Source organism: Dendropsophus ebraccatus, chromosome 3, assembly GCF_027789765.1.
Source record: "Dendropsophus ebraccatus isolate aDenEbr1 chromosome 3, aDenEbr1.pat, whole genome shotgun sequence".
Lineage (NCBI taxonomy): Eukaryota > Metazoa > Chordata > Amphibia > Anura > Hylidae > Dendropsophus > Dendropsophus ebraccatus.
In genome coordinates this window covers 10,555,402-10,568,193 of record NC_091456.1, presented here as the reverse complement: position 1 = coordinate 10,568,193, position 12,792 = coordinate 10,555,402, and the positions used below count along the sequence as shown (strand labels likewise).

The following is a 12,792-nucleotide window of genomic DNA, read 5'->3' as shown; positions in this document are numbered from 1 at the left end:
ACTAAAGTCAGATTTGATGGAAACAAAGCACAATAAAAGCCCATTGAAATGAATGGGGATATGAAAGATCTTCTAGGTTCTTATTCTCTGTTTTAAAAACGGAAAATAGAAAATTAATTGTGGCGGAAGGTAAAACGATGGTGGGAAATTAGCCATAGACCGCTAACTGAGAAACAAACAAAAAAAACATAGAATGCCACACTCCAAATATAATTTTTTTTTGCTTTTTGTTGTAATAGTCCTCAAAAAAAGTTTTTTCTTTTATTTTAGAGTGCGAACGAGAGAAAGATGTTACTCTGGATCCAACAAAGAAAGACACCGATTCTGTTACTGCCCGGAAAAGGCCGGCCATACCCCTAGACAGTGAGGGGGAAGATGAGGTGGAAAGTGAAGCAGAAGAGCCGTCTGATAAGGAGGACACATTGTCTGAGAAGGAGGAGGAGCAGGATGACGGCTCGGTTGGTGCCCTCTCTAGTAAGGTATGTGCGGTTTGTTTGTTTATTTTGTTTTTTTGTTTTTTTAAATGCCATTGGAGAAAACATTGCCAGTTATTATTTTCTGGAGTAAAAACAGACATGGTCGTACATCCATATACTTATCACTGCTTATCGCTCTGCTTCTCAGCACTATACACTGCTAACATCAGGTGTTAGTTACCGTATTTTCCGGCGTATAAGACGACTTTTTAACCCCGAAAAATCTTGTCAGAAGTCGACTTATACGCGGGGTATGGTCACCCCATATGGTGGGGGGGTCTCAAAAATGGCCGCATCCCCACCGAATGGGACGACCATTTTAAAAAACAAACAAACTGTTTTGGCCCTGTTCCCAGCCTCCACGCGTCGTCTTCTCCGCTCCTGTTCCCGGCGCAGCCAGTGTGACATACAATGTGATGCCCAAAGCTCACCCCAGCAGCCGAGCGTCTAATTGGAGACGCTCTCCCAAGCAGCCGAGTGTCTCCGATTAGACGCTCGGCTACTGGGATGAGCTTTTGGCATCCCCGACGCAGTCAGAGACCGTCACACTGGCTGCGTCGGGAACCGGAGCAGAGGAGAAGCGGCGCGGAGGCCGGGAACGGGCCCAAGTGAGTTAACTGTTTGTTTTATTAATTTAGCTGCAGTTAACCCCTGCCTGACCGCAGAAGGGCTGTGGTCAGGCAGGGAATAACATTTTCCGGCGTATAAGGTGAACCCCTGACAATCTCTTTAAAAGTCAGGGGTTGTCTTATACCCCCAGTCGCCTTATACGCCGAAAAATACGGTACATTTTGATCAAGTTCCTAAGCTCACACACCGTGTCAAGGATCCTGATACGTGTGGGTTCCTAACTAAAAAAAAAAAATTACGCCGCTCCAAGCGGCGACCACCATCGCAAAAACAACCGCGCCAGAGCAGCCCCAATGCTGCCGGACTCTGTGTTTTAGCCAATTTTGAGCAATTTATTTGGCTGCAAAACAATTGCACAAGCAAACAAAAAATGAGCAGATTCACCAAGGCCTGTGAATGACAAAGTTTGAGCAATAAGTTTTTGCGCAGCATGTAAAAAGTGCACAACCCCTCCTCCCCCCCCCCCACAGAAAAATACTGCAAACGATAAATAGGCCCCGTAGTAGTTTCCTTCCATTACAATTTTTAAGATTTTATGTAGAGCTATTCCGTACTCATGATTTTTATAGAATATACTGTCTTGTGTGTTTTCATTAGCTAAATAATGGCAGTCATTTATCATATGGCTCCACAACCGGTCCTTTAGGCAGTAAGGTTGGAATCACACACGTCAGATTTTGCGCCAAAGTAAGAAGTGGATCTAACAGGAAAGAGTAGTACACGTCATCCCTTTTGTATTTTCCACCCCATTTGAATCCACTTCTGCCTTGTGTGACACCAGCATTACACACCAGCTTGCTAAAGCGAACCTCTGACTTGCACTTCATCCAGGAAACAAAGGCAAGGGATTTATTATTCCTACACTTTAGCCGAAAGTCACAGATTTTTTCACAAACCACCTACTTTGCACAAAAATCTGCTACTTTTTCATGACAAATGCCCTGCTTGCCTGATATGCATGAAGAGACTGAAGATGGGAAAATTCCTTTATTTGCTATGATAAGTGTGTTAAATGTTTCTAAAATATTTCATTTACATTTTCTTTCTTTCTTTCTTTCTTTCTTTCTTTCTTTCTTTCTTTCTTTCTTTCTTTCTTTCTTTCTTTCTTTCTTTCTTTCTTTCTTTCTTTCTTTCTTTCTTTCTTTCTTTCTTTCTGTCAGCATTATGTGGAAGATGAGGAGGAGGAGGAAGATGGTGTAGAAACAAGTGGGAAAGAGGAACAAGACTCAGATGATGGTAATATATTGGAGTTGCCTTTCTCTATGTTAGGGATGGGGAACCCACGGCTATCCAGCTGGCTGTCCAGGTATGATGGGAACTCTAGTTTTGCAACAGCTGGAGAGCCGTGGATTCCCCATCCCTGCTCTATGTAATAGTAGAATTATTTTTGACCTGTGTTGACCATGCCGGTATATTTTAAGAGAGTGTATGTGGTCTGTAGTATGTAGATTCTATTTGGTCAGTGATGACACACCTTTTTTTTTTTTTTATATATATATGGTTATACCTAACTATATGGCTCTTGCCATAATATTACTTGATCTGTAATTTTTATGTTTTTTATTTTTTATATGGAGACATACATGCAGGGGACATACAAACCCCAATGGTATAAAATACATACAAATGGAGGTAGTCACATGTAAACCAATAAATACACTTAGTCACATGTATGAATAAAACCAAGAATAAACGGTGTGCCCATACAGCAAGTTACCAGTGTTAACCAGGGTTCACAGTATGTTTGTTTTTTGTTCTGTTTTTACAAAAAAAAAAGGGCTGGAAAAACAGATGCATCCATTTTGATCTGTTACTTCTTTGCCTTCCATTATAAAAAAAAAGGCTCAAAACGCATCAGTTTTTTTTTTTTAAGTACGCAAAATTGTGGCCGACCACGTTTTTGTATTTGTTAAAAGAAAAAAAATGCATTTTGATCCGTTCTTTTATAATTGAAGTAAATGGAAAAACGGATCAAAATGGATGCATACAAATGCATCTGTTTCTTTGTAAAATTGCATGAAACAAAACGTAGTGTGAACCAAGCTTTACATGTCCTGCTTGTGATGCCCAAAAGTTTTGACTTTTTGTTCTTTTTGTAAAAGACGCAACCAGCGTGACCTCTTCGAAAGCCGAAGCAGATTCCTCTGATGAAAGTGAAGAGTCTTCAGAGTACGAGTCAAGTTCTGACTCTGAAGAAGATGAGGACGATGATGAAGAGGATGAGTCAGAGTATGAAGATGACGAGGAAGAGGAAATTGATATAGAACTAGATGATGATATGGATGGTGAAGATGATGTTTTTAAAGGTCTTTCTGGACAGAGTAGTCCAACCAAAGTTTCTGTGGCTGAAGAGTTAATGGATGATGGTGAAGGTTTGGAATATCCTGCCCCATCAACTTTGGAGGAAGTTCCAGTGGTTAACAGTGGTTTGGATGCCCCTGCAATTTATTCCAAAGATTTGTTAGAAACAGAACCCCCCAGCAAGGAACTGCCAGACAGGACCATAGAAGAGGATGATGTAAAGGATATGGAAAGAGCTCCATCCCCATCAAATCAAGGTAATGCACGTGGGACTTTAATCCAATGTTATTTTACTGAAGTAAATTTATTTATTATCCTTATTTATTATTAGGATCCTTATTTATTAAGGCATATAAACCGAGCACAGAACAAATGTACAGAAGTAAATAAGGATACAATGATTCAGTTTTACATTTCTTTACCCACCTCCAGTCCAACATCTAATGTCACTTCACAATAATAGGAATAAAAATGGATATATGCTCCCTGGATTTGCCTAATATTTGACAACACTTTTATAGGATTTACAAGGATTATTTGTGGTATAAAGATTACTATGAATGGTCACCCATCCTAATGCACTTTTCTCAAATGGTTAAAGTGTCGCTGAAAGTTATAACTTTCAAAATCTAAATCAACAGTAGATGTGAAATAAAACAAGTTTGCAATTTACATTCATTATTTTTTTTTGTTTTGTATTCATGCTGTAAAACAAAGCTATACTTCCTGTATCCAGGTCCAGTCTCCTGTAGACTGCTATATAACAGCTATACTTACTGTATCCAGGTCCAGTCTCCTGAAGGCTGCTATATAACAGCTATACTTACTGTATCCAGGTCCAGTCTCCTGTAGGCAGCTATATAACAGCTGTACTTACTGTATCCAGGTCCAGTCTCCTGAAGGCAGCTATATAACAGCTATACTTACTGTATCCAGGTCCATTCTTAAGGCAGCTATATATATCAGCTATACTTACTGTATCCAGGTCCAGTCTCCTGTAGGCAGCTATATAACAGCTATACTTACTGTATCCAGGTCCAGTCTCCTGAAGACTGCTATATAACAGCTATACTTACTGTATCCAGGTCCAGTTTCCTGAAGGCTGCTATATAACAGCTATGCTTACTGTATCCAGGTCCAGTCTCCTGAAGGCAGCTATATAACAGCTATACTTACTGTATCCAGGTCGAGTCACCTGAAGCTTTTTAGTCTTGTGCTGGTTGAAATAAAGAAACTAAACACATGAAGTTCCAGCCAGTACAGAGTCCCGGCTCAATGTGTCCATCAATCACATGACCGCCTTCTCTGTGAGCACAGATTACCTGGAAAACATGGGACTTCCTGTGTTTAAACTCTTTCGGGAAAAGTCAGAACAAAGGAAGTGCCATGGTTTCCATGATAACTGAAAAAAAATAATGTAACTTTCTTTATATCACTTCCTGCTGATTTAGATTTTGCGTTCTAAAATTTCATCTTTCCTTGGAAGCTGAAGTGCCATAGAAGTGATGCTGAGCCACAGCATGCACACCCCCTCCCCACCTCTTATTCAAGACAAGGAGTGTGTGAAATGGAGGGAGGCCTGCATGCTGTGGCTCAGCTTGTTGAAATCTTTTAAATGGGCATCAGCAAAGACAAAGGCGTCATTTGTATTATGTTCCCATCTGCCTGTCTCTGCAGTTCTCTACCTGGTACAGACTTGTCAGATTCCCTTTAAAGTGTCACTGTCGTGAAATTTTTTTTTGCAGAAATCAATAGTCCAGGCGATTTTAAGAAACTTTGTAATTGGGTTTATTATCCGAAAAATGCATTTTTATCATGAAAAAGCAGTTTGAAGCTCTCCCCCGTCTTCATTGTTCTCCTATGGAGAGAGCTAAAGAAAAGACCAAAACAGGACAACAAAGAGTTAATCTACAAATCCCTCACGGGATATCTCCTGTGACAGTCACCAGTGACCTGTCTGAGCTCAGATTACAGCTGTCACCCAGCTCTGTGCCTGTAATCCTCTGTTATCTGCTTTCTGCTGCCGGCTAACTCCCTCCTTCCTCCTCCCCCCTCCCCTCTCCCTAGAGCAGACAGGGGACGTCTCCTGCAACAAGTCACAATTTTCAGATTTTTCAGAGTGGATGAAAAAGAGGAAGGAGGGGGGGACCTGGGAAAAGGCTTTTTACATGCAGATAATGGCAGATTTGGCTAATAAACCCAATTACAAAGTTTCTTAAAATCGCCTGGACTATTGATTTCTGCAAAAAAAAAATAAAAAAATACGACAGTGACTCTTTAACCCCTAGACGACCCTGGACGTAGGGTTACGTCATGGAAGTCTGTCCCCAGACGACCCATGACGTAACCTTACGTCCTGGGTGTTTTTCCCGCTATGAAGCGCGCTCCGGAGCGGAGCGCGCTTCATAGCAGGTGGGGGCCGGCTGCAAACAGCAGCCGGGACCTCACCGGTAATGACACGCTGCAGCGATCGCGCTGCCGCGTGACATTAACCCATTAACCCCGGGGGAGTCCCCTGTCACTTACCGATCGGGACCCCCGCAGTGTGACTGCGGGGGGTCCCGATCGTTGAAACGGACTGCCGGAGGTCTCTTATCTGCCTCCGTGCGGTCCGATCGGCGATCTGCTACACTGAGCCTGCACAGGCAGGCTCAATGAGCAGATCGCCGATAACACTGATCAATGCTATGCCTATGGCATAGCATTCATCAGTGTAAAAATCAAAGTACTGGATGTAAAAGTCCCCCAAAGGGACTTCAAAAGTGTAAAAAAAAAAAGTTCAAAACACCAACACACTACCCCAAAACCCCTCCCCCAATAAAAGTCTAAATCACCCCCCTTTCCCATTATATAAATAAAACATATAAAAATAAATAAATAGATAAACATATAATATACCGTAGCGTGCGTAATTGTCCGATCTATTAAAATATAATAAGCGTTATTGCGAACGGTAAACGGCGTACACGAAAAGAGGGGAAAAAGTGCGCGGATTACCGATTTTATGTTACATTATATATTTAAAAAAATCAATAAAAAGTGATCAAAACGTCCGATCTTCACAAATATGGTATTAATAAAAACTAGAGATCATGGCGGAAAAAATGACACCCCATACAGCCCCGTAGGTGAAAAAATAAAACCGTTATAAGTGTCACAATAGTCCCATTTTATTAATATTTAATTGCCAAAAAAAAGGATTTCATTTAAAAAAAATATATAACATTAGAGAATCTGTGTAACCTGCATATGGTTGTGTTCGGGCTGACCTATAGAATAATAGTATCATGTCGCTGTTACCATATACTGCATTACGTAGACACAGGAGCCCCCCAAACGTTACCATATTGCATTCTTTTTTACGATTTCACCTATTTATATCTTCAGAAATAATATATTTGGGATTCCATCATACATGTTATGGTAAAGTGAATGACGCCATTACACAGTACAACTATTCCTGTAACAAATAAGCCCTTACATGGCCCTGTAGATAGAAAACTGAGAGTGCTGGAGCTCTTAGAAGGGGAGGAGGGAAAACAAAAGCGCAAAGATCAAAATTTGCGCGGTCCACTGGGTCATTTTGGGCCTGGTCCTCAAAGGGTTAAGGTATATAAGCATTTTAATCTGGTTTTCCACTTCCTTTGCATTGTCTTATGTCACTGCATCTGGTTTACTGCGGTTCTTTGTTGATGTTCTCCTTCCCTATACGTTTCTTTATGAAATTAACATACTGATAAGTTGTAAAGTAAGAAAAAGAAAACAGATGTTCACGATATTTAATAACTTTCTTTTCATGCAGAAGACCCATCTGAAGTGTATGTGGAGCTGCACTTGGAACCTGTTCTGGAGTTTCCTAATCTAGAGGCCCAGGAGAATGTAATACGACCTCCAACGCCCACTGGAGCCTTTGGGGACGCGAGCATCCTTTTGAAACCTGAAGAAATTGCCTCTGACACCCGACAACTGCATGCCAAATTGGCACCCTTTGTTGCAGAGGACGAGGTGCTGTGCCCTCGGACGCCTGGGAGAGACACGGCTGCTCATTCCGATTCAGAGGTTCCTCTTCCAGCTGTCCCCAAAGTAGCTCTTACTGCACTTCCTTTGACTCAGGCTCCCCATAAGGAAGAGGACCTACCGCCGCTACATCATGAAAAGATATATGGGCACTTGGCAGTCACAAAAATGCTTTCTGAGGAGGAACTTCCAAGGACGCCAGGCAGGGAATTTGCTGCCAAATCTTCTCACCTTGAGAAGTCCCAGAGCACTGATACAGTGCCAGCCACACCTGGTAGTGATGCCCCCCTCACTGGCAGCAGTTTAACTCTTACTTCTCCTCACATTCCTGGAAGCCCATTCTCTTACCTTTCTCAGTCCCCAGGTATAATGAACAGCGGTATTCCAAGGACTCCAGGAAGAGACTTTAACTTCACTCCAACCTTCCCAGAATCCAACGCTACCTTCCCATGTCATCCGTCAAGTAAGAAACCCTCAGTGGATGAACCAGATGAGAAATCATTTAAAGAACCAGCCAGTGGTGCTCCCTTAATCATGAACAATGTTCCTTCTCCCATCCCATTTGCAAGCCCTCCAAGAGGGGATCACCAAAAAGACATCAGGTTAACGGCCGATGATCTGGAATCATCCGAAACGCCGGCCTATATTTATGACGATAAATTATTAAGTGAAGAGAGCGAGACGGAATTGACAAAAGGACAGCCGCCCACCACAGAAGAATCTGCACCTTCTCCTACTCTTCCTCCTACTGGTAGGAGGAAACCCGGGCGACCTAAAAGGCCTCCCCCTCCTTCCACCTTACCACCAGAAGATAGCATTGAGAAGAGCTCTGAGACTCTTCCCATTGGGGCATTGCTAGATGTTTCCCAGGGGAAACCTGTCATCATTGAACAGGCTAGTGACGTCTGCGGAATCAAAGATCCCGCTGCCGTTCCGCTAGACTTCCGGAATGAGGAAAACTGTCATATCCCCAGCTACGAAGCCATAAACCAGAAGGTCCCCTTAAAAGAGTTGGAGAACCAGTGGAGGGAGGAAATAAAGGAGGAGGATGACTTGACTAAACTCAAGAAACCAAGAAATTGGAGGCTCAAAAAGAAGTATGAGGAAATTTCCGGTTCTCCCGACTTTTCCCCTCACCGTGCTCACTTCAAGCCCCGTTCAGAGTTTGAGGAGATGAGCATCCTGTATGATATATGGAATAGGGGAATCGATGAAGAAGATGTCAAGTACATTTGTGTTACGTACGATCGGCTGCTACAACAAGATAACGGCATGGATTGGCTCAATGATACCCTATGGGTTTACCATCCTCATATCCTTTTTAGAAAAGTGTGCTCTGTGGACGATTTTTCATGTGTTTTATTTGACTAAATGTAACGTGTATTTTTATAGTACAGTGGGACATCTGTTCTCAAACTTAAAGGGAATCCATCACTAGGTTTATGAGGGCAGCATAAACTAGTGACAGAAATGCTGAACAGATCAGTGAATTACTTTAGCCGTTCACCTAGTATGCAGGAGAATTGAATTCTCGCCGCCCCCCCACCCTCCAGCTTCTGATTGACAGCTGTCTGCCTATAGATGGATAGATTACTGCCAACCAGCAGCTGGTGGGTGGAGTTTACTGGAGCTCATGAATATCCAGGACTACTGAGTGTATGCACATAAGAGAGGACTACTTATTGTCCATGTTATTCAGGAGGATATCACTGGATCAGCTTCACAGAACAATGTAAGTGATACCTCATTCTGTTCAGCTTCTCTGTCACTAGTTAATGCCGCCCTGAGCTAGGACGTGATAAACCTGCTGACAGGGTCTCTTTTAATTGGTTCTAGAAGGCAGTTTGAGAACCAAGCAGTGGTTTCCCATAGGAAATATTGTGAATGTGTTTAGTTGGTTCCAGCACCCACCAATAATTAGCAATTATTATCTACAGCACTCGGGTATAGCAGTAAAAAACAGTCCGGCAATAGTATACAGTACAGTATTGGGCTGTACTGTATGTTAGGCCTCACCAGTGCTAAACTCACTCGTGATCCACGCCCAGAAGAATGACGCTTCAGCCACAATTCACGGGTTGGGGAGACACTAGAGAAGGACTGGAGGAGAAAGGGGCAGACAAGCGGCACATGCAAATACTGTTGATGAGTGTACTTGCCAAAAGTTTTGGTTTTGACAACGTTTGTCCAAACCCGAACGTTTGGTAAGTTCACTCATTGATCGCTTTGAGACACCAGCACCTGTCGGCGCTCGGAAACTTAGCAAAATTTAGGTTTCGAACGTAACTTCCGGGTAAATTTTCGTTGAAATACTACAAGAGTATGACAGAAGTCTTTTGATGTCCTTTAGATGTAACTCCTGTGCTCCTAAGTTAGGGCTCCCCGTTTGTTTGTTACATACTGTCCATGTGTTGTAGTCTATGGTTGACACGATACTGTAAAGGTCTGCAGTCAGTTGGACCACTTGACAAGCTAACTGCATTTAATTCAGAAAGCAACCATAGAAGTAACAATGACCTTTTACTTTTTGGTACACCTAAAGTTCATGCTTTGCAGTTTTTCCCTGTTGATGGATACAACTACTGTTGTAGCATAATGAGAGAATACATGGGGAGAGAGAGTGCCATATAAATATATCACAATAAGAACAGTTCTTAGAGGGGAAGACATTGTTCCCCTTATGGAAGTTGTTTTCCTTTTGTTACGTTTCTACATTGCATGCAACGTGTTAAGTGTTAAAGGGGTTGTCCAGCGAAAATCTTTTTCTTTCAAATCAACTGATATGATAAAGTTATAAAGATTTGTAATTTACTTCTATTAAAAAATCTCAAGTCTTCCCATACTTATTAACAGCTGCATGTCCTGCAAGGAATGTTGTTTTATTTTCAGTCTGACACAGTGCTCTCTGCTGCTATCTCTGGCCGAGACAGAAACTCTGTCTTGGTTTTCTATGAATCCCCATAGAAAACATCTCCCAGTCTGGACAGTTCCTGTCTTGGTCAGTGATGTCAGCAGAGAGACTGGAAATAAAACAACATTTCCTGCATGACATGCAGCAGCTAATAAGTATGGGAAAACTTGATATTTTTTAATAGTAAAGTAAATTACAAATCTATATCACTTTCTAAAATCAGTTGATTTGAAAGAAAAAGATTTTCTGTGGACAACCCCTTTAAGTGTGAACGCTTAAGGGTTGCACATGCGTAGAACAGTGCCGCAGTCCTTCTTCTGAACCCCGGCCCGGTTCCCGCCGATCTATTGCCAAGCACCAGAGACAGGCTGGCCTGCCCCTAGTGGGAGGAGACCCCCTCCTCTCTGTGACGTGGCTTAATTTAGAATCACTTTAATCATGTGCAACACTTAAAGCGAATGTGGTGGGTGTTAGGGGACGTGCACACTACAGATTTTCTACTGAGACCAGGCGGCCTCTGCTTGAAGTTCTGCCCGTTCCATGGACTCAATGATATTTACCATGTCAATTCTTTGGGCGGATGTTTGAATCCACCGGCAAATATCATTGAGTCTATGGAACGGACAGAACTCGAAACGGAGACCGCCCAGCGGAATCTGCTTGGGGCCTCCGGATATTCTGTAGTGTGCACATACCCTTAAGGTGCTGAAACATAACCGAGAAGATTTTGTTATATATGGTAAAATTGGCAAATACAAAGTATCGTTGCATTTATTTTTGCAATTTATTGCATAACACATAGGGGCTGGGGGAATACAGGTACTGGGCTAAATCCCACCCCTGTGTCCCACGCAGAATTTGAGACATTCCTCCCAGTAATTCCAGTTAAGCCTCATGCACCTGTACCATGAAGCTGCGCAGTGGACTCTGCATCTCCCAGCATCATGAGCACGGAAAGTGTTTAAATCTTCATGGGACTGTACTGATACAGCCGTGTTCGTGCAGTTGGGGGAAGATTTAAAGAGAATCTGTCACCACCTTAGGTAAGGCCTGGAAGCTGACAGTGTGCTGTAGCTGGCAGTTTCCTAGTGAGCATGGTGTCTTTTGGTAATTTGTCCATGGAGAGGATTATGGATAATCTCAGATCTCTCTCTGTAATGAAGTGTCATAGAGGAGTTGTTTGTGTTGTACTCGGGCCGCCTCACCACACCTCCTCCCTCTCCTTCATGAGAAATCAATGCTGCCTGGCCTCCTGCTCGCTCAGCTGTCAATCATTGTCTCTGATTGCAGATCAGTCCTCTGTAGGCAGGTTATGTCTAAAAGAAACACTCGAGGTATAGTTGAATCTCTGAACCCAAATGTGTAGGGGCTGTGGTCTAGGGGTAACTCGCCTGTTTTGAGACCTGACAGCAGTTCATTCTCTGGTTCAAATCCCTGTTGAAATTGAGTGGATTGCCATTATTTGCCATTAAATGGCGGCCATCCTCTGAATTTCAACAGTGTGTGAACATAGCCTTTCTTTGTTTTCACTTACGATCCACTCCTGGTTTGGGCTGCAAAAATACTGAGTGTGAACATAGCCTTAAAAATTATACAATAATGATACAATAAAAAAACCCTATATTTAAAAACCAAAGATCGTCAGGTCTGTAAACGGGAGAGTTACCCCTAGACAACAGCTTCAACACATTTGGGCTCAAAAGATTCCTCTATACCTGGAGTGTTTCTTTCAGACATAAACTGCCTACAGAGGACTGATCTGCAATCAGAGACACTGGCTGACAGCTGAGCGAGCAGGAAGAGGAGGGAGGGGAAGGAGTGGTGAGGCAGCCAGAGTGCGGCACAAACTCCTCCTCTTTGACACTTCATTCCAGTAGGATTGTGCATAATCTGCTGCACGGACAAATTTTAGAAAGACACCAGGCGGTCTTTCACCTGTCAGTACCTTAGGTAGGACCCGGGAGATGATAGATTTCTTTTAAACACTCTTAGCACTCCTGGCATCTTATTAACTCATGGAGCATGTGCATGAGGCCTAACTAGAATTATTGAGAGGCATGTGGCTCTCTCTCAAATTCTGAGTGGGACATAAGGGCTGGGGGCATACAGGTACTGGGCTAAATTCCCTTCTCTTATGGGTTATGCTATAACTTGCAAAAATGAACACACCAATACTTTGTACTTGGTGATTTTACCAGATATAACAAAATATGCTCGGTTATGTTTCAGCACCCTGTCAAGTTACTACTGTCGAGTCCACCCCGCAGCTTCATGGAATGTGTGCATGAGGCCTTAGGGCAATATTACACGGAACGATAATCGGCCGAATCGGCCCTATCTGGCAGATTACCGCTCCATGTAATAAACACACTGATCAGCCGATGACAACGATCATCAGCTGATTGTTGATATAGGTTTGAACCTATAATTGTCGTTACGTGTAATAGCGGTGCACGG

General features: G+C 42.7%; 1 protein-coding gene across 3 annotated transcripts in view; it reads left to right on the top strand.

Moving 5' to 3' along the window:
* Positions 1-12,792, top strand: part of SETD1B (SET domain containing 1B, histone lysine methyltransferase) — a 48,591-nt gene that overhangs the window by 30,151 nt on the left and 5,648 nt on the right. For all 3 annotated transcript variants that reach the window (XR_011362081.1, XM_069960888.1, XM_069960887.1), the window contains exons 10-13: positions 271-479; positions 2,267-2,342; positions 3,209-3,664; positions 7,210-8,736. Coding sequence is in view for 2 of the 3 variants with exons in the window: in XM_069960888.1 (XP_069816989.1) it covers positions 271-479; positions 2,267-2,342; positions 3,209-3,664; positions 7,210-8,736 (2,268 nt within the window). In the remaining variant the exon portion in view is untranslated. The remainder of the gene's footprint in view (positions 1-270; positions 480-2,266; positions 2,343-3,208; positions 3,665-7,209; positions 8,737-12,792) is intronic.